General features: G+C 34.6%; 3 protein-coding genes across 4 annotated transcripts in view; 1 reads left to right on the top strand and 2 right to left on the bottom strand.

Annotated features, from left to right (window-relative positions):
- Positions 1–1,047: 1,047 nt before the first annotated feature.
- zdhhc24 (zDHHC palmitoyltransferase 24) lies at positions 1,048–4,826 on the bottom strand. Its single transcript, XM_073820810.1, has 4 exons — positions 4,689–4,826; positions 4,076–4,470; positions 3,702–3,979; positions 1,048–1,948 (listed from the first exon to the last, which is right to left on the bottom strand). Exons 2-4 carry the CDS (start codon positions 4,378–4,380, stop codon positions 1,656–1,658), a joined length of 876 nt encoding a protein of 291 aa, XP_073676911.1. The 5' UTR covers positions 4,381–4,470; positions 4,689–4,826; the 3' UTR covers positions 1,048–1,655.
- A 1,877-nt stretch (positions 4,827–6,703) lies between these two features.
- Positions 6,704–15,286, top strand: LOC141288937 (uncharacterized). Of its 2 annotated transcripts, none has more exons than XM_073821143.1 (11): positions 6,704–6,801; positions 7,397–7,456; positions 7,680–7,836; positions 9,092–9,175; positions 9,289–9,448; positions 9,526–10,011; positions 10,136–10,277; positions 10,789–11,367; positions 11,446–11,640; positions 11,714–11,748; positions 14,611–15,286. In XM_073821143.1, exons 1-11 carry the CDS (start codon positions 6,725–6,727, stop codon positions 14,715–14,717), a joined length of 2,082 nt encoding a protein of 693 aa, XP_073677244.1. In that variant the 5' UTR covers positions 6,704–6,724; the 3' UTR covers positions 14,718–15,286. The 2 variants fall into 2 exon arrangements, with proteins under 2 accessions (XP_073677244.1, XP_073677243.1); XM_073821142.1 differs by having other exon boundaries at positions 9,286–9,448.
- Positions 15,287–22,409: 7,123 nt separating this feature from the next.
- foxa (forkhead box A sequence) overlaps positions 22,410–24,543 on the bottom strand; it is a 3,905-nt gene continuing 1,771 nt past the window's right edge. Inside the window, exon 2 of the mRNA XM_073821220.1 lies at positions 22,410–23,468. Within this exon, the coding sequence (XP_073677321.1) occupies positions 22,410–23,468 (1,059 nt within the window). The remainder of the gene's footprint in view (positions 23,469–24,543) is intronic.

Genomic DNA, 24,543 nt, shown 5'->3' with positions numbered 1-24,543 from the left:
AAAGTCAGAATTGCGAGATGCAAACTAGCATTCCAGTTACAAAGTCAATTCTGAAACAAACCCGCAATTCTGAAAAATAATTTAGCAATCATGAGAAAGTCAGAATTGCGAGATATAAACTGACTTTATTTCTCGCAACTGTGAATTTATTTCACACAATTGAGAAAAAAAGTCTAAATTATAAGATAAAAAGTCACAATTACCTTTTTCATTATTTATGCAGATACAGGCTTCCATATTATACTCAATTAACACTGAAGAAACTTAAATGAACAAAGTAATAATAATAGTAAAAGTAACAGCTCAGTTTAGGCTAAATTTGGCACTGTGACAAATTTAGGGGTAAAATTATTTTTTGTAGTTACTGATTAAATTATAGGTAATTTACATTCATATAAAATATTTGTTAAAATAAAAAAAAATGTTTGAGAAATGTCAGAACTGCGAGAAAAAAATCTGAATTGTGAGATGCAAACTCGCAATCAAGTTATAAAGTCAGAATTGCGAGAAACTCGCAACTCTGCGAAATAGTCAGAATTTCAAAAAGTTCTCACAATTCTGACTTTATAACTTGCAATTGCAAGTTTATATCACACAACAGTTTAGGCAAAATTTGGCACTGTGTCAAATTTAGGGACAAAATAGTTTTTTGTATTACTGATCAATTTATAGGTAATTTACATTCAAATAAAATATTTGTTAAAAAAAAAAAAAAATGTAAAAGCCAAGGGTTGAAAACGGTCAAGACTACAATTTGTGCTTTGGACATTTAAAGGAATAGTGCAACCAAAAATAAAAATCTACACAACTCCAAATAATTAACAGATTTGTTAATGCATCTTTTTGATTCACCAGACGTTAATTGAGAGACTGGAGACGTGTGGGCTATTGGGATGTTGGACTCTTAATTCTGACTGCACCCATTCACTAGAGGATTCACTCATCTATATCTTGGATGACCTAAAATAGAGTACATTTTCAGGACATTTTCATTTTTGTGTGATCCTTTTAAGATGCTTCTAAAAAAATGAATATAACTCCATTAGGTAAAAATAAAACCAAATGACATTTATTTTAAAGAAAGATAACATAAGCATTGGTACTGATTCAAAATAGCAAATATAAACGTCCAAACATAAGACTTCAGATAAACAATATTCAGTGCCATACAGGAAAATAGCGTGTTTTATAACTCGGTACAAAAGAAAATGACAGCTTGGCATACAGCACATTCACATTTGTTTAAACAGATTATTTGGCACATCAGTGACTGTTAAAAAACAAAGGGCAAGAGTAAAACAATTAATTAAGAAAAAATACTTCCTCTTCCAAAACTTTTTTGCTTTACGAAAGCAAAGATTGCACAGTAGACCAAGGAAGGAAAAATGCATAATATAATATTTAAAATTTAGTACTTTACATACACCAAATTAACACCAATTGAAAAAATGCCGTGATGAGCAAGAACAACTGTAAAGTGAAATCAGTAACGTTTCTTGCTGGTTCTCCAGATAAAAAAGAGCTGGTACAAGCTGCTAATTGTTTGGTGTGATTACAGTATGCAACCGCTGCTTCAGGCTCAACATCATGCCATTCTGCTTCAGCTGGGCCAGTGTATTGAAAATGCAATGAGAAAATACCTATCAGCGCACACGCTACTTCATGGGCTCTAGTGAACCAGTCACCTTGAAGTTTATGCCGTCTCCAGGCAGTGGGGAAGGTATCAGTGGACAGAGCCAGCAGACGTACCAGTACTTGCCCAAGCATTCCCTGATGTTGGCCAGCGTTCCCAGGTTGTAAGGCTTCCGGGTGGAGTACCACTCACGTGTGGTCTGTCCCCTCAGCATCAGAATTACATGAAAGAAGAGGAAGGCAGCAACCAATAGGAAGCCCACTACACAAGTGTCAGCAATGAATGCAAAAGCAAACGCTCGTGCTGTGACTTGTCCTGTGATTGGAGATAAACAGATGTTAGTGGTTATTTGCAGGACAAAACAAAGGAGTCATATAATATACACTACAAAAGTTTTTAATGTTTTTTAAAGAAGTATCTTTTGCTCACCAAGCCTGCTTTTATTTGATCCAAAGTACAGCAAAACAGTACAATTTTGAAATATTTTTACTATTTTAAAAAACTGCTTTCTACTTGAATACATTTTAAAATGTAATTTATTTCTGTGATTTCAAAACAATTTTTTTTAATCATTACTCCAGTCACATGATCCTTCAGAAATCATTCTAATATTCTGATTTGCTGCTTAAAAATATATTATGATGTTGAAAACAGTATATTTTTTTCAGGTTTCTTTGATGAATAGAAAGTTCAGAAGAACAGCATTTATCTCAAATAGAAATCCTTTGTAATAATATAAATGTCTTTATCATCACTTTTGACCAATTTACAGCATCCTAAAAATATTTTAAAATTTTACTGTTTTTGTTGCACTTTGGGTCGAAATAAATGCAGGCTTGGTGAGCAGAAGAGACTTCTTTAAAAAAACATTAAACATCTTACTGTTCAAAAACTTTTGACTGGTAGTGCAAGTATCATTTTTGTCAAAAATCATAATTTTAACTACTGATTTCCACACCCTTTATGGTTCTTTTTTTGGGTGTTGCTGCACCTATAATACCATTGAAAATTTGGGGTTAGTAAGACTTTGATCTCACCAGGAGTATTTATTTGAAAGATATAGTAAAAATAGTAATAGTGCAAAATATTATACAAATTTTTAATTTATACCTGTAATGCAAAGCTGAATTTTTGTAGCAAATATTCCAGTTTCAGTGTCACATGATCCTTCAGAAATCCTTCAATATTTCTCATAATGTTGAAAAAAAAAAGTTAACTTTTTTCAGGATTCTTTGATTTAGAAATCTTTTTTTATTTACATTATAAATGTATTTTTTTTTAAATGTATTTAATGCATCCTTGCCAAGTACAAATATTAAATTATAAAAACATATAAATAAATAAATTATCAACCCTAAAGTCTATAAAGTCATTTTCATTAAATCCTCACCTATGTTATTTAGATTTATTCATTAAGCAGATGCTTTTATTCAACCAATATATGTGACCCTGGACCACAAAACCAGTCATAAGAGTCATTTTCCCAAAATTGAGATTTATATATCATCTGAAAGCTGAATAAATATGCTTTCCACTGATGTATGGTTAGGATAGGACAATATTTGGGTGAAATACAACTATTTGAATATCTGAAATCAAACAGTAATATTAAATAAAATATTAAAGTTCAAATTAAGCTCTTAGCAATGCATATTACTAATCAAAAATTACGTTTTGATATATTTACGGTAGGAAGTTTACAAAATATCTTCATGAAACATGATCTTTACTTAACTTATGTATTTTTGGCTATTGCTACTTAAAACTGGCGTTGTGGTCCAGGGACCATAAATTATTAACATCAAAAACATCAGCCAAGATAATACTACCATGCTGGAATATTAAAATCAGCATAATTCAACAGCAATACTCCGTTCAATACACTACAGATAGCATTTAGGGTTTCAAGCCATCACAACACATATAGTACAAACACATATAACTAGAAATTGTACAGTGCATTTTCGCAGCACACTCAACTTTGATTTCAAAAAATGGAGGAAGATTTGATTTCTCAAGACATTATGGATTTCTCAGACCAGAAACTGATCAGAAATCTCATACTTACCAGAGACGAGCATTATCCATGGAACGAGCAAAAGCATGACACTGTGAAATGTTACACCCTCCTTCAGGATGACAATGAAGACCTCAGCATTCATGACTACTGCATAGAGCAGCCCTGCCCACATGAAGAGCAGACAGGTCAGGAAATACCGGTAATTGTGGAAACCAACGCACTGGCCAAAAAACACACAGTGGTGATCACGCCGCAGCACACACACGTTGCAATCGTAGCAGTGCGAGCAGCGTGGAGGAGTGTGTGTCTCACAGTTATAGCAGTACCTGGCACAAAAGAGGAAAATATTAAATTAGAATGGTTTACTGACTCTGCTTGACTTTATGAACACTAGGAGCATAAATACAAAATAAATACATTACCTCCATCCTTGACCAAGTGTATCCCCTCCAAGAAACACTCCACGAATACTTGGGTTAGTTTTGACAAACAACGATGCATTCCAGGTTATATTTCCCAACATAAAGTACTGAGCGAAGAGATGCATGGCCTTCCACATAAACGACCACTCGCTCTTCTTCTGTTCTGGCTCAAGGGGAGCCTCGACCAGCACCAGGTAACTGACCTCAGCAGTGATGGAAAACACCAGAACAGCGTTCAAAATGATAGGCACATGACGACCGGATGACTCCAACTTACACCATAGTCTACTCATAAACCTCGCCATGTTTCCAGCCTTAAATCATCCGATGTGTGAGAGACTACCTGCTCAACCTGTTTCCTACCTGTAAAGTCACTCGATTCACGTTTCTCGAATCTAAACAGAAAAAAAAAAAAAAATTTAGAGAGGGATTAAAAATAATTGGTTGAAAGACCAATTCATTTTATAACTGCAACAAACAGGAAGCTTTAGAAACTAAGTTAGTAATGAATAGGACCAACTCTGAATGAATGATCCAGTCACAATGAAAACAGCTATCGATTAGAAATGATAAAACACTCCTACGATTTGTTTTTTTATTAATTCATACCGACCTGTCATTCCATTGAGAACATCGTTTCGACGGTAAATGCGGAACAAATGATACCGTGCTGGCTGCTGTTTTTAACAATGAAGTGGTACTGCGGGCTAACAACATTTGGCACTGACAGGTCTGTGTTGCAACCAAAACCGTCCCTCTAACACAAATGACACTCTACAAGAGTTCCATGCGGAAATAAGGTGGTTGTACAGAAACACCTCGCAGTGTCATGCCACATTTATGAATCAATAAAATACAAAGTTGAAAATACATTCTATTTACTATTTAAATAAATATTTTGAGCTTTTAGAGTTCCACAGACAAAATCATGCACGACATCTTGCATTTCTTTCAGTGTACGTTTTATTCATTTCATTTTCAATTTGAAACGAAATAAGCAGAAATAAGAAAACGGCTCCTTTATTCGTTTTTTCATTTGTTCAGAAAGCGAAAAAACGAGATTTTGGCTCGATTTTTCGTTTCACGGGTAGAAAACGGACATCTTTGAGGTCAAAAGTATGGGTCACATTTGTAAGGCTAGAAATATATGAGCTTAAATCAACCCATAATTTGTTGGTAACACCACAATCAAAAAACAAATGGGCAGCTGTTTCCTCAACAAAGCCACAAAATGAGCAAGACTCATCGATATCAGAATATTTAGAAATAGATAAATTAACAGGATAAATTTTATGAAGAATTTTATAATGAATCTCCTTAACCTTATTAGATATACAAAATTTATTTGGCAAAAGCCAGGCCTTTCTCCAATTAATATTTGTTATAAAAGAACCCCAGTAGAATTTCCCTTCTGGGGCAATCTTTCTTTTTGTCTGAAATATTTTGCGAATATGTCTGTTATTGCATTTCCGATCTAAAATATTGATGCCACCCTAATTTAATTTATTCCTGTGATTTTAGCGTCATTACTCCAATCACATGATCCTTCCGAAATCATTCTAATATTCTGATTTGCTGCTTAAAAATAATTGTATCATTATTATTATGCTAAAAACAGCTGAGTATAATTATTTTCAGGTTTCTTTGATGAACAGAAAGTTCAGAAAAACAGCATTTATCGGAAATAGAAATCTTTTGTAACATTATAAATGTCTTTATCATCACTTTTGATCAATTTAAAGCATCCTTGTTAAATAAAGGTATTAATTTAGATAATGCTGATCTTTAGATCATTATATTCATCAAAGAATATTGGGGAAAAAATACTGTTTTAAATGTGGATAATAATAATAATAATAATAATAATAATAATAATAATAATAAATGTTTCTTGAACAGCAAATCAGCATATTAGAAAAAATTCTGAAGGATTATGTGAACGAGTAATTATGCTGAAAATTTAGGTTTGATCACAAGAATAAATTACATTTTAAATATATTCAAATAGAAAGCATTTGAAATAGTAAAAAATATTTCACAATATTACTGCTTTTGCTGTACTTTGGATCAAATAAATGCAGGCTTGGTGAGCAGAAGAGACTTCCTGTTCAAAACATTTGACTGGTAGATGAAACTGGGGATGTTATCACATATGATGCAAATTTGTCATAATGGGAAACCTGTTAATAAGGCGATTTGACCTGATCTGTCATTTATGAAAAGCAGTCTATAAAGTAATATTTCAATGCAGATCTAAAATCCATATTGATGTGTAGCATTTTCATGGTCTTCAGTTGTTTATTACTATTGGAAAAAATAATAACAAAAAATAACATTTTGATATTGGAGTTTTCGTTTGAAGAACAGATTTTAGAAAATGTATATCCTATTTTAATTTAAGAATAATCCTCTATGTGTGACAATGTGACAGCTAGCAGTGTTATCTGTGAAAAAAGGTTGTAAAATATCGTGAATAATAGTCAAAGCCTTGATGTTAGTAGTAAGACGTAATCTTTAAATAAGACTGCCACGATTTTCATTTAAACCACCCCTTTCCATTTGACCCCCTTTCGCAAAGAATAATCCCTAATCTCATAATCCGCACTGCTGCTTGTTGAGAGAGCAGACTGCCATTCAGAGCGAGTTTACATGACATCCTTTACAAAAGGTGAGGAGGAGCGCCATGACAATTACCAAAGGAAGATATACGAGAATCTACAACACAAGTGAGTGCTCGTGTGATCAGTTAGGCTACTTTGTACTTTATTTTGTTCATTTAATCTCAGTCCCTATCTCAGACTTGTCTCGGAATTATTTTTACTCAGTTTTTATTTTTTCTTAAATTCTCTATTTGGAATAATTTAGTTGGTTGATGTTGATGTGTTGTGGGGCACGTTACCATAATCTTGTAGTGTATTCCGATTTCACTGTGTTCCTATTCTCTCATACTGTTAAAACCCAGGAGAGGGCGCTATTGTCTCTCCACAGGAGTTTAATAAAATATTGCAGCGATAATTCACTCAGAACTGACTATTCTGTCATTATTTACTCACCCTCGTGTTGTTTGAAACCTATAGGGAAAAAAAAATAACATCACCTGTAGAAAATGTAGGTTATGTAAAATGAATGTACACCATTCATTGTATAGCCTAAATAAAAAAAAAGATGCAATGAAAGTGAATGGTGACTGTCATTAGTCTTATAACAACATAGTAAGCCACAGGCTTGGAACAACATGACAGTAAACTGCTCTTTTAAATCATGTAGTCCTGGTTTTACATTACTAACTTTTCTGAATGGTTCTCTCTAATAATACTACAGTCAGCAAAGAAGAATGCAGCTCCAGAATGATCTTCAATCACATCAGCGAAATCATCGCCTGTAAGAAACCTACACATTCGTGAATTAAACTTGTTATAAGGTATTGTGCTGTAATGTAACATTGTCCAAACTAGAATTCTATAAGAATAAATAAGATCCTACAAAAAAAAACTGAATTTTCCAGGTATGTTTATAGAGGATTCTTCTTGATTTTAGAGCTGTCATTCATTTCAGATTTTTTTTCATCAGTGAATGATTTCATGATGTGTTTGCTGTGATATAGTAGCAGGGCTGCCTGGCTGCAGGGCCGCTGGTTAGAGATCAGTGAGCAGGAGCGCAGGGCTCAGAACCACAACCAGAAGCTGCTGCAGGACTTTCAGAGAGCACAAGACACACTCAACGACATGGTGGCCCGCACCGAAGCCATGAACACTATACGGGTCAGCTAACACACAAAACTTTCCATGCCTTCCATGAATATACATGCTATGTCAGAAGAAAATTGTAAAAACGGTACTTTTAGGGCTTTGTCAGTTAATGGAGCAGTCCTGTTAAAGGAATGACATTATACCATACCTTATCTAGTCCTAAAAGGTTTAGTACCTTAGAGTAGCCTAGTCATATTTAAGAAGTCAGAAAGAGCTTTATTACCAAGTATGTTTGCGCATTCAAGGAATTTGTTTTAGCGTAACAAGCTTTCAGTACACAGAGACAACAACAACATACAGACAATTAAAAATGTACCCCCAAAGTTTTTTTTTGGCAATTAGCAACCAACAATACAATGATCAAATCAGTTCCTGAAGGACAAATTGAAATCCCACCTTACAGTTTTCATTCAAGAAGGTTTTTGGTTTTTCAGCATTTATCTCCAATAATGACTGTATAATTTGAGATCAACTATTACAGAAGGTTCAAACGCTCACTGATGCTCCATAAGGAAAAACGATTAAGAGCAAGGGGTGTAAACTTTTGAACAGAATGAAGATGTGTATATTTTTCTTATTTTGCCTAAATATCTATACCTATATACATTTTCAGAAGCTACAGAAGATAACTGAATGTTTCCAGAAGACAAAATAAGTTAAATTTACCCTGATCTTCAAATTAATGCATCGTGTTTCCTTTTGAAGCATCAGTGAGCATTCAAACCTTCTGTAATAGTTGCATATGAGTCCCTCAGTTGTCCTCAGTGTGAAAACATGGATCTCAAAATCATTCAGTCATTGTTGGAAAGGGTTCAAATACACAAAAATGCTGAAAAACCAAATAATTTGTGGAACCTAAAGGATTTTTCTGAACAACAGCGGGCAGTTTAACTGTATGAATTTGTAAGATCCCTCTTATTTTAGTAAAATAATTAACATTTTGCAGATTCTGCAAGGTGTACATAAACTTTTGACTTCAACTGTATGTCACAACAAGGCAGAAATAATTATCGCAATTTCAATTTCATGTTGACTTTAAGGTACTACTTTATAGCTTTTAGGAAGAAATAAGGTATAAAGTGTCAAGCTGCTGTACCTCTAAAAGTAAAAAAATAGCCTTTTCTGCTTTGTATTACAATGCATTGATAAGCAGATCCATCATAAGACCCACTTTTGTCCTCTAAAACTTTAAGATTCATTGCATTTTGGCACTGCATGTACATGATTATTTTGTACTGAACTAACCTCCACATTTTCTCTTCAAAAGGCTCAGTATGAACAGTATCTGGAAGAGAGCTTCCCACATTGGCAGCAAAGACTCAAAGACATAAGAGTTTCTGAAAATTCAAAGGTGCTTTTAAAACAAGTCAAACATGAACAAAACTGAAGGTTATGTATGGGTCTTTACTGAATGTCTGAAAATGTTACTTGTATTGTTTGTGATGTCTGGTTTTTATCCAGCAGATACAACAGCACTTAAAGAGCTATATTCAGCAGATGGAGAGGGATGAAGGTATCAAGGCTGAGCACAGGTCGGACTTTAGAGGCCACCGTCTGTCATCCAATTCTCCAGATCCATCCCAGCCTTCCCACACAGTGCTAAACACTCATCAGACAGCAAAAGGTAATGTGCTTAGCAATTTCTCATGCCCTATATCTACTTTTTTTGAGAAAACTGTTAACAAGGCCCTCTTTTTTTAGACATCAAGCAAAATGCTGAAAGATTCAACCATCACCCATTCATTCCACCCACTTGGATAACTGGCCCACAGCTTTTTATTTCTGGACTCCCCCAAAACAATTTCCCAAAGGATTACAAAAACCTGCAGAACATTCAAGCCTTGCCACCCTACTATTCTTTACCTGGCCATCAGTCACATTCTTCAGTTCAGCAAAAGCCACCATCATCGGACCATCTGTGGGCTGGTATAAGGCAGGAGTTTATGCCTACAGCTCACTTCACTCCTGGTGGTGCTTCCTGGCCAAGACTTCCTGTGCTGAACCCCATGACGTGGGGTATGATGGATATACCAGACCCCAGTGAGGAAACAATCCTATGCAGTGAGACAGACAAGGAAAAGGTGACAGGAGAAACATTAAACCCAAATGAGAAGAGCTGCCAGAGACCAAAACACAAGAGGAATGGGAAAGAGAGTGATCGTTCGTCTGAGCTCGACTGTAGACCAGGTTAGTTGTTTTGTGAAATTTGGTGACCTTACATTGATTTGTTTCTCTGTGGAATAAATATGACATGATATTAGTCTAATGTAAACAAGTCGTCCTTATATATGTAAATTTTGTATGTTTAAAGTGCGTCTATCAATCAAAAATGAAGAAAGTAGTGAAGGCAGCGCTGTGTCCTCTGAAGTCACAGTTTCTGGGGTGCAAAAATGGAGAAAGAAAAGAAATGGGACCAAATCAGTCTCTACAAAAATTAGGAATGAATCTCAAGGGTAAGCCAAATTTAACCCTGGATCACAAAACAAGTTGTAAGTAGCACAGGTATATATTTGTATCAATAGCTAACAATACATTGTATGGGTGAAAATTATCGATATTTCTTTTGACAAAAACATTAGGATATTAAGTAAAGATCATGTTCCATGAAGATATTTTGTAAAATTCCTACTTTAAATATACCAAAACTTAATTTTTGATTAGTAATATGCATTGCTAAGAATTTCATTTGGACAACTTTAAAGGCAAATTTCTCAATACTTTTATTTTTTTTGCACCCTCAGATTCCAGATTGTCAAACAGTTGAATCTTGGCCAAACCATTGATCAATGGAAAGCTTATTTATTAAAATTGACTCTATGACTAGTTTTGTGGTCCAGGGTCACAAATGAAGAGTACAATTTTCCCATTTTTATCAGTCCATGCAGATTTAAAAAAAAAAATTATGTTAGAAACGTATCAAAACATTGTCTTATTGTAACATCTTTCCACATTTATCTGTTTTAGCTCTTCCTCTATGTCACAAGATGTTTCAGATAGCCACTCAGACACAAAAATCAGCCAAACACATCAAAAACCGTCTAAGAAGTGTAACAGCAAAGAACCCATTATCATAGAGAAAAATGTTGATGCAGTAATGGAAGATGAAGACAAAGCAGATGAAAGCAGGAGCCAAGAAGTGTCTCAGATTAGTGTCAGCACTGGAAAGAAAGATGAATCTCAAGGACTTAACATTAAAGAGAAAGAAGATTCTGAAGGAGATGATGACAGTCATGACATCATTGTTACAGAGGAGCAAACAAGTCACAGAGAAGTTGAAGATGAAGAAGAGGATCAGGAAGCAGGATTGGATGATAAAGCACAGGGAGGTGATGAAGAAGGAAGTGAGAAAGTGATGGAAAAGAGAGATGGGACTGAACCCAGTGATGGAGAAGAGCCAGAAAGGGAAGATGTTCCAGAGGAGATTGCAGATAGTGAAGATGAAGAAGAGACAACAGAGGAAGAGGAGAGAGACTATAGTTTTCATGAGAAGGAAGCTGGAAAGACTCAAGAATGTGTAGAAGATGAGAGAGATATTCACAGCAGGTATATATTTAAATTTATGTTCACTTATTTTTAATATGAATCTTCTACTCTTTGGACTAATACTGACTTTCTGCATAGTCTTGCAGAGTCTGAAGAGCAAGGGGTTTACAATCAAGAAATAGAAGAGGAAGAGGAAGAGGAAGATAATGAGGTTGTGGTTGAGAAAGCATACCCCTGGTTAAGAGAATCTTTTGATGAACAGACAAAATGCCCGGAGGATGACGATGATGATATTGAAGGTCTTCTCAACCCTGTCAACTCCCAAACACAGCAGTGAGTATTGTTATATTCGGTTTTATGTTGTATATTTGCTCTATGGGACTCTAAACTTTATTTATTCCCATAGGGAGGACGATGAGAAGGAGACAGACCAATCAGATGGTATGTTTAAATTTGTACAATTTTTTACAATGAATCACATTAAATCTAGCTGATTTGCAGTGAAGACCTGAAAACTATAGGATGAATTCAGGTAAATCGTGCCAGATTTTTCATTTGAGATTTACCTGTGATCAACCTACTTAGGGAAAAATGAAAATTCTGTCATTAATTACTCACCCTCATGTTGTTTCAAAACCATAGGCGGTTTGTTCATCTTCGGAGCACAAATTAAGATGTTTTTGATGAAATCTAAAAGCTTTTTGACCCAGCATAGACAGCAATGCAAGGGATACATTCAAGGCCCAGAAAGGTAGTAAGAACATTAATAAAATAGTCCATGTGACATCAGTGGTTCAACCTTAATTTTATGAAGCTACAAGAATACTTTTTGCGCAAAGAAAACAAAAGTAACCACTTTATTTAACTTTTTAAATTTCTTTATTTAACTCTTTTTACTTCAGGACCCAGATTTTACATTGGATATTAAGTGGTGACCCAAAACACCATCCCCCTGGTTTCACAGACAAGGCTTAAACCTAGTCCAAGACTAATGCAGCATTCCAGTCAGGTTTTTGAGCCCGTAAATGAAAACTTCAAACCACGACTTGTAACTTTGTAGCGTCCCAGGCAAGTCACGCCAAATTGTCTGAGCACATTTATTATTATTATATCATTATTCATTTGATTGCAACGTTATATTGTCCTAAAGTCTATTTTTCCACCGTTTACCACTTGCATAAACACCGCACCCGTAGGGGCTGCCATTGTCGTTTTGCAGGCTATGTGATGTAAGAGCTCGGAACTGGGAGTACATCGATCTAGTACAAGTGGAAAGTCATGGGTTTGACTGCTGCTCCAGTGCACTTTCACAGGTAGAGGGTTGGAAAAATGGGTTGCCTGGAATGCAGCATAAAACTGACTGATCTAAAAATATATCGGTGCCTTTGTTTTGTCTCAAGATGGACACCAGTAATGTTTTTTTTTTCTAAGCACATTTATAAAAATTACTTAAAAAGTCTTGAACTAAGGGCTAATCCTGGTTTAGTCTAAGCCCTGTGTGTGAAACAGGGCTTATAACTCATATTTAATGCAGTCTGAATCATATATATATATTTTTTTACCTTGCATGGCTCTATTCTCATTTTTTGAGGTTGGGTACTTTTAGGCTCGCTAGCTACACTCTATAAAATGCTGGGTTAAAAACAACCAACTTGGGATATTTGGCAACCCAGTGCTGGGTAAATATTGGACAGAACACATGCTAGGTTATTTTGACCAAGCTGGATGGGTTAAATGTTTTTATGCCACATGCGGGGTTGTTTTATTTAAGTCAACTATTGTTTAAAAATGATTATATTGCCGGCTTATAATGGGCTGGAAATGAAAAAATCTCACACAGAATTATAGAGGCAACAGCAATAATCAAAAGATATACATTTATTATTAAGCAGGAACACCCATGGACATAAATATCAGACAAATTGAATTTATTTGGGTGAATACAGCATAGTTTACAATATTACATGAATATTACTCGTTTAACAAAACATTTTAGAAATAAAAAATAATACATCTAAAAGTAGCATTTTAATTTAAGTGTATTCAATGTTCTCTGTAATCACTTTTCACCAAATAACTAATTCTCATCCCTGTGTTTTGGCGAAATCTGATCGAACTTCAGGCTGCCACCTTGTGTTTCACTAGTAGCTGAAAGATGCTGTGATTGACGCCACAATGTTAGAATGTTAGAAAACATTTTTTAACATCAAATTCAATTCAATTCATAATATATCGAATAAAATCAGTTTATGTTATGCAAGGCAAAATGCCTTTCCTTCATGCGAAATAACCGCTAATAATGCAGCTGACTGACATCTCGTCCTTTTATGTTGCGTTGTGTAAAATAATATAATTTACAGCACAGTAAAGACTTTATAAATGAAATAAAACATGTACAACCCTTTATTTTGCTGAAGAAGTGCACCAAATGGGTGGTGCTGTGAACCACTCTCTCCTGTAGAGGACACAAAAAGCCTGTGCTCTTACTGTAACTCAACAGTTGTTTCATTGGAGACCGGCTCAACCCAGCGGTTGGGTAGAAAAAAATAACCCAATATTTAATAACCCATTAAAAATGACCCAGCAGATTAGTTACAGAAAATTTACCCAGCACATGGGTAAAAAACATATAAAAAAAAAAACAACCCAATAAAATTACCCAACAAGCTAACCCTAGCACCTGGATAAAAATATTTAAAAAATCCCATGACATATATGATAATGGTGATACATTGTATGGGTCAAAATTATCAATATTTCTTTTGACAAAAATCATTAGGATATTAAGTAAAGATCATGTTCCATTAAGATATTTTGTAAATATATCAAAACTTAACTTTTGATTAGTAATATGCATTTTTAAGAACTTCAATTGGACAACTTTAAAGGCAAATATCTCAATATTTTTATTTAATTTTTAATTTAATTAATTATTTTTTAGATTTTCAAACAGTTGAATCTTGGCCAAATATTGTCCTACAAACCATAGGACAATGGAAAGCTTATTCATTAAAATTGGTAAAAATATTAAAAACAACCCAATAAAATGACCCAACAGGCTGAACCCAGCATTTATTTGGGTTAAAAAAAACACCTAGAATATTTCAGAGTGTACTAAGTAACAGATGAATTGCATCACAATACCATAGAGTTTAATTGGATGTATGGCCTTCAACAAAAAATGGAATGTGCTTTCTTTTTTATTTATTATCCTTATTAACTATCCACCATTATATTTGTCCAATTTAGCTAGTGAAATTTGATATTTGCATTTAAAATAAATTTTTAATCTTTTTTATCCAGATCAACAATCCAGTTCAGAGGAGGAAAATCTACCACAGAAGAACCATCCTGCAGTCACAAATGAGATAGTGGAGTCTGATGATGAGTTTGACCACTTCTATGATTAAACCAGAAACTAGAGCATAAAGATGGGAAACAATGGAAAGAGAAAACTAACAATGGATGAATACGCTGGACAGAAGCTGCAATAACTCGATGCTTTCAAAAAATTAGCAAGGTGCACACCCTAAACAGCAGCCTCAGACCGACCAGAGAGCCACAAGGCCGAGCAATGAATAGAGGAATCAGATTACAAAGGGATGAAAGAGGAAAGAAAGGGATAAATAGATGCATGGGTGTCCCTCATCTTTTTTTGTTATTTGCTGGCAGCTTATCTGACTGTCCTGAAAGAACCACACCACTGTCACTCTGCAAACACAGGTGGATCCAGAGATGAAGAGAGAATAACAGAGGAGATGAATAGTGGATGACGTTAAATGAGAGAAGCCAAGTTATAGATTTTATTCCAAGCGCATAGCTGAAATGGTAACACTTTTCTAAAACAGTAAAGTGTTTCTTTAATCTAAATCAATGTTTTATTTATGCCCTATACTGAATCAAAGTGTTTGCCCTGAATTCTTCGCCTTTAATTTAAATGTAGCAAGAGTTTGAACGCTTTCTCATTCAGATAGGGAGCGTGGCCTGAAGCGAGGGGGATGAGTGGGGGTTTCGGGGGAAGAGGGGGCGCTACGGGAAGGAGTACAGGCCTGTCACTGCCTCTGACTGATGGCTATTTGAACAGGCATATTTACCCGAGCCCTTGTGAAAGGAGACGGAGGGACACTAACGGAGACGTGCAGGCACAGACAGGCAATAAAAAGCTGGCCACTGTGTAAACAACATGGCCTAGTCTGTTCGGCCGCTGCCATGCCAACAGGGCAGCTTCCACTCTCCAGCCAATCAGATGCCAGCTTTTTGACAAGTGGAACAAAACCCCCCATCAGATGTTTTAAGCAGCTATTGATTAAATGCTTATAAAATAAAATATTAGCTTCTGCGGTTGGGAAGTTGACATGTAATGTGGAGTGACATGCTGCAATGTTTTAAACAGCGTTTTGTAATTCTTTTATAATTATTGTGCATGCAGATTTGTTTTATAACATGAATTTGGTTCTTTTGCACTGGACCACTTAAAATGAACTATTCAAAACAAAAAGGTAATTAGAAATGGTGTGAAGCTTGATGACCAGTACATTAACATACACTCAATTCAATTACATTTGTTATAGATTATAAATAATTTTATGATGTTTTTAAAGATTTATTTAATACATTTCTTTCTCATCCACATCCACACTGTTCAAAGGTTCAGTGAAGTCTCTTATGCTCACCAACTCTGAATTTATTTCAATAAAAATGAAAGTCAAAAGTTTACATACACCTGGCAAAATCTACAAAAATGTTAATTATTTTACCAAAATAAGAGAAATCATACAAATGCATGTTATTTTTTATTTAGTACTAACCTGATATTTCACATAAAAGATGTTTACATATAGTCCATAAATAATAGTTGAATTTATAACAAAGACTCTGTTCAAAAGTTTACATACACTTGATTCTTAATACGGTGTTGTTACCTGAATGATCTACAGCTGTTTTTTTCTTTTGTTTTTTTCATGAGTCCCTTGTTTATCCTTTCTTAATCTAAATATTTTTAATAAGTTAAATTTACCCTGATCTTCAAATGATCTTAATCTCTTAAAGTGCCCCTATTATGACATTTTAAGGTAGTTAATATTGTTGTAATAGTCTCTTAAAACAGGTTTACATGTATGCAAGTTCAAAAAACACTTTAGTTTTCTCCAAAATTAGATTTATTTTTACCCCGTTTCTAATTGATTCGTAAACGACTCGTGTGAAGCAGTTCGAAGAATCAGTCTCTCTAAACCCCTCCTTTCCGTGAGCCCTCACTGCTGTGATTGGTCAGATGGTGCAGTCCTTTTGGATTGGTCTACCGCTACAGCGCAAAACGAAACGCCCATTGGCATAACTGAATGACAGCTGCGGAGACCTGTTAATGCATAGAAAAGATAGCCTCGATTTTACCCTATCAATTCGAGCCGGAGTCTGACGATGAAACTGTTGAAGTGTCATATCGACAAGAAACTGTTTTGCAAGCACGACCGGAGCAGGACGTTTCTCAGTGGGTGTCATATGTTAACTGTGGAAAGTGCTTGCAATTTGCTTTTGGAAGCGAACCGGGCACACCTCTACATTGTGAACTTCAACATTGTACAATGCATAACACTGCGTTAAGCCATCGTTTATCATTATCATTACTTAAACTAATAAGGCAGACAGACAGTCAAGCTGCATCAATCACAATTTTTAGACTACATTGCACTCACAGCTGAACAACAGAACTACAGAAACGCAAGTTAGCCGCTTACCAAGACAAGTGCGGGGTTGTTACACACCATAACATACACAAAGACGTATTTTGAACGATCGCTAGAAAATACAATTGTTAATCATACTTACAGGTAGAAGTTCAGAGGAGCAAGCCGGTCCAAATAAACTGGGCACTGATCCATTTTTTAAAACCAAGCGTTTGGTGAATCTCGCGTTGTAACGTTACTCCCCAAGATTGGAAAAGCAGTCATCAGTAAAATGACGCGAACACAAAACAAGATTGGCATTGGACTGCTGAGGTGTTGAAAAAATTGTTAACCACTCATTCTTGGTAGTTTCATCTTTCGGAAGGGCATATAAAACAAATTCACTCTCACAGCGCAGGACGCCTTCTTGACATGATGTAATCCACGTGAAAATGGTAGGCCTACTGTTTGTGGGCGGGCAAGTTGTTCGCGAAATTGAACGTGGGCGGACATTACGCAAATATGTAGCTCGTGACGTGTGGCCGTTACAGAAAAAAGATTTGAATGCTGACGACTCGTTTAGGCGAATGTGAGCCGACTCTTTTTTTTGTTAGACAAAAACTTTATTTATAGTGCACTGTCGGCGTCACAACTTTGCAGATAGTTTATGTTCACATACAGCTACATGACACACTACATGAAATATCATATTTGAAAAGGCATAATAGGGGCACTTTAATGCATCGTCTGAAGCATCAATGAGTGTTTAATCCTTCTGTAATAGTTGCATACGAGTTCATTAGTTGTCCTCAGTGTCAAAAGATGGATCTTAAAATCATACAGTCATTGTTGGAAAGGGTTCAAATACACAAAAATGCTAAAAAAATAAAATAAAAAAAATACAGAATTTGTGGGATTTTTCTGAAGAAAAAAACAGCTGAGTATGTAAACTTTTGAACAGTCATTTTTATGAATTCAACTATTATTTTCTCTTGTGGACTATATCTAAATGTCTTTTATGTAAAGTATCTTATTCGGGTCAGTACTAAATAAAAAATAAGCATTTTGTATGATCCCTCTTACTTTGGTAAAATAATTACAATTTTGCAGATTCTGCAAGGTGTATGTAAACTTTTGACTTCAACTGTTTATTTATTTTGCAATTTTATATACTCTATCCTCCTGCTAAAATACGTCATATAGCCCACTGATTAATACTGATAATTACTGATAATTCAAGTGTGCAAACAAGTGAAAATAACAAAATATATCATATAGTAGGCTACATAGAAATGAGGTAGTGTAGGCCTATTGCCAAATATGAATAAACAATACAAAAACAGCTCACATTTGTTCAAAATGTCTTCATATTTTAAGAAAAACGTTGTAGCAAACACTACTTTTACATAATTTGAAAGTGCTTCGGCAGCAAAAAAAAAAAAAAAAGTACGCTCAAGCATTTCACACAGTGGGCTTAAACAGTCCTTTTACAGCAGCTTATTTCGCAAACAATGGACACTCATGACCTAAATATGGTTTTCATTATCAAAAATGCTGAAATTCAGTAGTAACTTACTTTTCACCATGAGTAGCGCTTACACTCAACCTCCGATCATTTCCGGTTCTTGGCTCATTTTGAGTCAGACTTGTGAATTAGTGAATCGTAAATTGGAGACTCGCTCTGGCCGGTTCATTTGAATCAGTGAGATATTGACTCGAGAACAACTGCAACCCGCTTAATCCAATTCGCGAATGAATCGTTCAGTGCGATTTGAGAACCGATTCATTTAAAAGAATCAGCTCGTTCACGAATCGGACACCGTCTCGTAGTGCCTGACGATTTTTCCAGTTCAAAATAACGAAGAACGGCATGTTTTCATGAATTGTAGTGGAACAATTTTATGATTTGGAAAGTAGTTAAGTAAAAGCTTACCAAAATAAAAGCATTCCTGTAAGTATAGATGCTTGAAAGTTGTACTTTTTGTAATTACATGGAATTATGGCAAATCATCCGAAACCAATTCAGAAGTGAGTACAGTCTTTTTTATTTATAATTCAGTAAATTGTTAATTGGGAACTCGGTTCTTGAAAAGAATCAGTGGAGTAAATGTACAATATTATGATTTGGAAAGTAGTGAAGTAAAAGTAGCAGTTTCCCCAAATAAAAATATTCCAATAAAGTACAGATACTTAAAAACTGTACTTAAAGGAGTAGTTCACTTTCAGAACAAAAATGTACAGATAATGTACTCACCCCCTTGTCATCCAAGATGGCCATGTCTTTCTTTCTTAAGTCGTAAGGAAATTATGTTTTTTTGTGGAAAACATTTCAGGATTTCTCTAAATATAATGGACTTCTATGGTGCCAAAATGCAGCTTCAAAGGGCTCTAAACCATCACAGCCGAGGAAAGAAGGGTTTTATCTAGCAAAACGATCAGTTTTTTTCTAAATAAATGTACAATTTATATACTTTTTAACCTCAAATTCTTGTCTTGTCTAGTCTGTGTAGAGCTTAAAAAGTATATAAATTGTAAATGTTTTTAGAAAATAACCGATCGTTTCGCTAGATAAGACACTTCTTCTTTGGCTGGGATCATTTAGAGCCCTTTGAAGCTGCATTAAAACTTCATTTTGAAAGTTCAAACTCAGGGGTGCCATTGAAGTCCATTATATGGAGAGAAATCCTGAAATGTTTTCCTCAAAAAACAATTTCTTTACGATTGAACAAAGAAAGACATGAACATCTTGGATGACAAGGGGGTGAGTACATTATAATTTTTGTTCTGAAAGTGAACTACTCCTTTAAGTACAGAAACAAAGCAAACATCTTTCCACCACTGAATAAATTTAGCATTTGGCAGATGCTACTATCATCCAAAGCCATTCAGAAGTGAGTGCAGTCTACTTTTATTTATAACGAGACTAATCAGAGTAACTGAACTGAATTTGACTAACTTCTTTGCCAACAGTCACCTGGCAGCAGATCCCATCCCCCTCACGGTCTGCATCCACAGCTGGCCTACTGATGACCTGCAGACAGCATCTTCACACTCTACAAATCCACATTCACACCCTTGTAATGCTAAGAATGGAATACACACATAGCCAGACTCATACTCTTCAGATATTTAGAAAGCCACGGCACAGTCATTCATCATATCAACGTACAGCAGAAACAGTTGACAGGCCGACTTCTGAAGAAGACAATAATCTGCGCAAGAACGCAGGAACAGATCACAGCCCTGAAAGCTCATGAAGTCCTCTTGTCGCGCCCTGTCTCTGAATCTCGGACACACACTGAGGGGTCTGTGGCTTCTGCTCAGATCGCTGTGGGTGTCCCTGTGTCCCATTGTTGAGAAGACACTGCTTTGGGGAGGTCCACCATTAAGACCAGTGTCTTCCTATTGTTCTCATACACTCAAACACAATCCTGCTTACCCAGGAATCAAAGGTTAGGCTAGGAGGGGATGAGGGGGGTCGCAACCTTCCTACTGCTAGCATTCAGCCCATGAGACAGCACACCAACCACACTAAACAGTCAAAATCGCAAGTCGTGTCTGGACACTAACCAGTAACCTATCCTATATTATCTGTAAATCTGTAGTTTGGTTGGTTTGTGCAGCATGCAGGTTTTTCTGCCTGTTTAGAGACATGTTAGTGTCATAAATAAGCATTTTTATTTTTTTTTTAATTTACATTTACTTGTAAATTAAATTTTATATGAATTCATTTTATCATATAATTTTATTTTATTTGTCATTTATGTAGCATTTTTTCCTGCCTGTTTAGAGGCATGTTAGTGTCATAAATAAGCATTTTTATTTAATTTTCTATCTTATTTACTTGTAAATTCAGTTTTATGTTAATTAATTTTATAATAATTATTTTATCATATAATTTTATTTGTCATTTATGAACCTTTTTTTCAGCCTGTTTAGAGGCATGTTAGTGTCATAAGCAGTTTTATTTAATTAAAAAAAAAATCTAATTTACTTGTAAATTAAGTTTTATATTAATTCATTTTATCATAATTATTTTATCATGTAATTTAATTTAATTTGTCATTTAAGTAGTATTTTTTCCCCTGTTTAGAGACATGTTAGTGTCATAAATAAGCATTTTTTATTTCATTTTTTAATCTAATTTACTTGTAAATTAAGTTTTATATTAGTTCATTTTATCATAATTATTTTATTTTAAAATGTAATTATATTTGTCATTTATGTAGGCTTTTTTCTATTTGTTTAGAGACATGTAAGCGCCATATACATGTTTTTGTATTTTTAAACTCATTGACTAGTAAATTAATATACATAATCCCTCTATATTATTCATATGTTTATGTTCATATGAGACATGTTTGCACCAGTAGTATTATTTTTCAACTCATTTACTAGTAAATCAATAGGCATAATATTCATATTATTTATTTTATATTATCAAATTATTTTATCATATATAATTTTAATTGCCAATAAATATAATTTATAATTTAGCTTTCTTTTTAAGTAAAGAGACCCTGTAGTTCCTTAAATATGCTTTTATCATTTATTTTATATTATCTATTTTATCATATCTAATTATTACTATTATTATTACTATTTTAATTATTAATACTATTTTAATTATTTAAATTATTATCTAATTATTACTATTATATACTACAATACTATTATTTAGTATTGTCTAATTATTTCCGTGTGTGTGTGTGTATATATAAATACATAAATAAATGTTACAGTAAAAAAAAAAAAAAAAAAAAAAAATATATATATATATATATATAGTTTTGTCTGATTTTCCGTTTGCAGACATTAAATATACATATATTTTTTTTCATAATAAATATGCATTTTTAAACACATTTATATGCATAATATTACTCATAATTGTTTATTACATATATATAATTTGTTGTTCAGGGTCTACTCTATTTTATGTCAACTGTGCATTTTATAATATTTTTAAATTGGTTTCTAAAGGTGGCTACTAAAGGCCTACTACTTTGGCTGTCTTGTTCAGGTTAGTGTGAGGAATGTCGGGACAGGAAATGATGTTTATCTTTTACAATGTGAACAGGACAGTGCTTCTGTTTGAGTTGATTCTTCCCCCAAACACTTGCTTGAGGAATTTAAAAAATGCAGCAGTAAAATAATGTGAAAGCCTGAAGTGTGATAACAATCTTGCATCTCACACCAAACACGCAAATAACAGAATTAACACCTTTTGGAACATTTAAAATTTTACTTGAAATTTACAGCAAGGAATTCACATTCAAACACCTTCAATTCAATTGAACATTCAGACAGAATCAAAAAAGTCCTTCAGCATCAGACAACAGATACTTCTCCAGCTATGAAATGTCCATCAACTAATATATACAGCATTTATTAGTCTCTAAACAGAAATGAATCCATTAATACACTATAGAAAGTTGATCAGGAAGAACTCAGGAGAGGAGCAGAACACATGCTAAATCCAGGGTAATAAACAGAGTCTCCAGCATACGAGGTGAAGTTGGGATGGGAATTAGACTGGCAGTAAACTGGATAGTTCATAGGAGACTCGCAGTACTGGAAGTCCATAAGTCTTGGGACGGAAATGGCGTGTTGGGATGTTGGTTCACAGTGCAAGCTGGTTTCTGGGACAGACTGCAAGCTGGGACTGGGCATTGTTGGAAACGGGACGTTCAGAGACGGCAAGTGTGTTGAGATCTCTGGAGGCTGGGTGGGAAATAAAGTATGTGAGGGAGCATGGTGCTGAGAAAGATGAGAAGGAGAAACTGCTTTGGTTGCGGGATAGGACACTGGTAATATGTTTGAATGCTGTGTTGGGGCATCAACTGTAGGAGGTACAGGTGATTTACAAGAAGATGTGACTGACTTGACCTCCACCTTTTTTTTCTTCCCTTCCGATTTCACCGCTTCCCCATCTGAATTTTTTGATGGCGACGTTGACTTCTGACACTTGAAGCGCTTCTGGCGACGCATGTAGCAGCCGTTCTCAAACATGTTACCAGAGTCGGGATGCAGGGCCCAGTATGAGCCTTTCCCTGGCGAGTCTGGCGATCTCGGTACACGCACGAAGCAGTCGTTGAATGACAGAGAATGTCGGATTGAGTTTTGCCATCGCTGTTGATTCTGTCTGTAATAGGGGAAGAGCTGCCGGATCCAGTCGTAGATCTCGTTCAGAGTCAGTCTCTTGGTTGGAGACTGCTGGATTGCCATGCAGATGAGAGAGATGTAGGAATACGGTGGCTTGGCGTGACTTAAGGTCCGTCTGTAAACTGATTTCAGTGGAAACTCAGGTTCACTGGAGTTGCTCTCAGCGTATCCTTTGGGGTTTGGTGGAGGTGGAAGTATTCCTACTGGGCTTCCGAGTCTCCCGGTGTTTCCCGCAGCTGCTGAATCACACGGTGGGATGTAAGTCTGGTAGTGATGCTCTGGGGGGGAATATCCTCTGGGACCCAATGGCAGGTTGTCTGCTCCATAAAACACCTAAAAATATGAGAAATTTCATTAGATTTCAATATATATATATATACAGTTTTATTATTTTTACTGTGATGTGAGGGCCAGAGAAAGAAAAAAACAAAGGATAACAAACATTTAAGATAAACAAAATAGCTTGGATTTTTAAAATGCAGTGATTAAAAAAAAAAAAATCTGTTATCTAATATTTTATTTATTTAATAATATTCAAATGCAGTTGTTGTTGAATGTCTCACTAATGTAATGTTTTTTCTTTGCCCAAACACTATTAAAACAGCGATAGTATAGGGTTACACTACCAGTTAGATTTTTAATGTTTTTTAAAGAAGTCTCTTTTGCTCACTAAGCCTGCATTTATTTGATCCAAAGTACAGCAAAACAGTAATTTTTAAAATATTTTTATTATTTAAAATAACTGTTTTCTATTTTAATATATTTTAAAATGTCATTTATTCCTGTTATTTCAGAGCAAAATTTTCAGCATCATTACTCCAGTCGACAGTGTCACATGATCCTTTGGAAATCATTCTAATATTCATTTTCTGCTCAAAAAATGTAAAAAAAAAAAAAAAATCTAATAAATGTTTAGAAAAATAAAAAAATTAATTTACAAGTAAATGAGATGGGTGGGAAAAAACTAAAATTTACGGTATTAACGTGTCTTTCAACAGGCCAAAAGGGAAACAAAATAAATTATAAATAAAATGATAGATAATAAAATAGATGATATAAAAAAAAAAAAAACATATTTAAGGAACTAAAATGTTTCCTAACAGTCAAAAACAAGAAAACTAAATTATAATTTGTACTTATTGGCAAATAAAATTATATATGATAAAATAATTAGATAATATCAGGTATTATTTTGTTGCAAACAGCTGGGTAGAAAGTTCAGTAGAACAGCATTTATCTGAAATAGAAATTATATTATTTTGATCTATTTAAAGCATCCTTGCTAAATAAAATTATTCATTTCTATAATTTCTTTCCCAAAAAATAAAAATGATACTGACTCCAAATTTTTGAATGGCATTAGTGTATTATGTTACAAAAGCTTTTTATTTCAGATATATGCTGTTCT

Source organism: Garra rufa, chromosome 16 (assembly GCF_049309525.1).
Source record: "Garra rufa chromosome 16, GarRuf1.0, whole genome shotgun sequence".
In the NCBI taxonomy this organism is placed as follows: Eukaryota; Metazoa; Chordata; class Actinopteri; order Cypriniformes; family Cyprinidae; genus Garra; species Garra rufa.
Note: the sequence above shows the minus strand (reverse complement) of the source record. Positions and strands in the feature narration are given on the sequence as shown.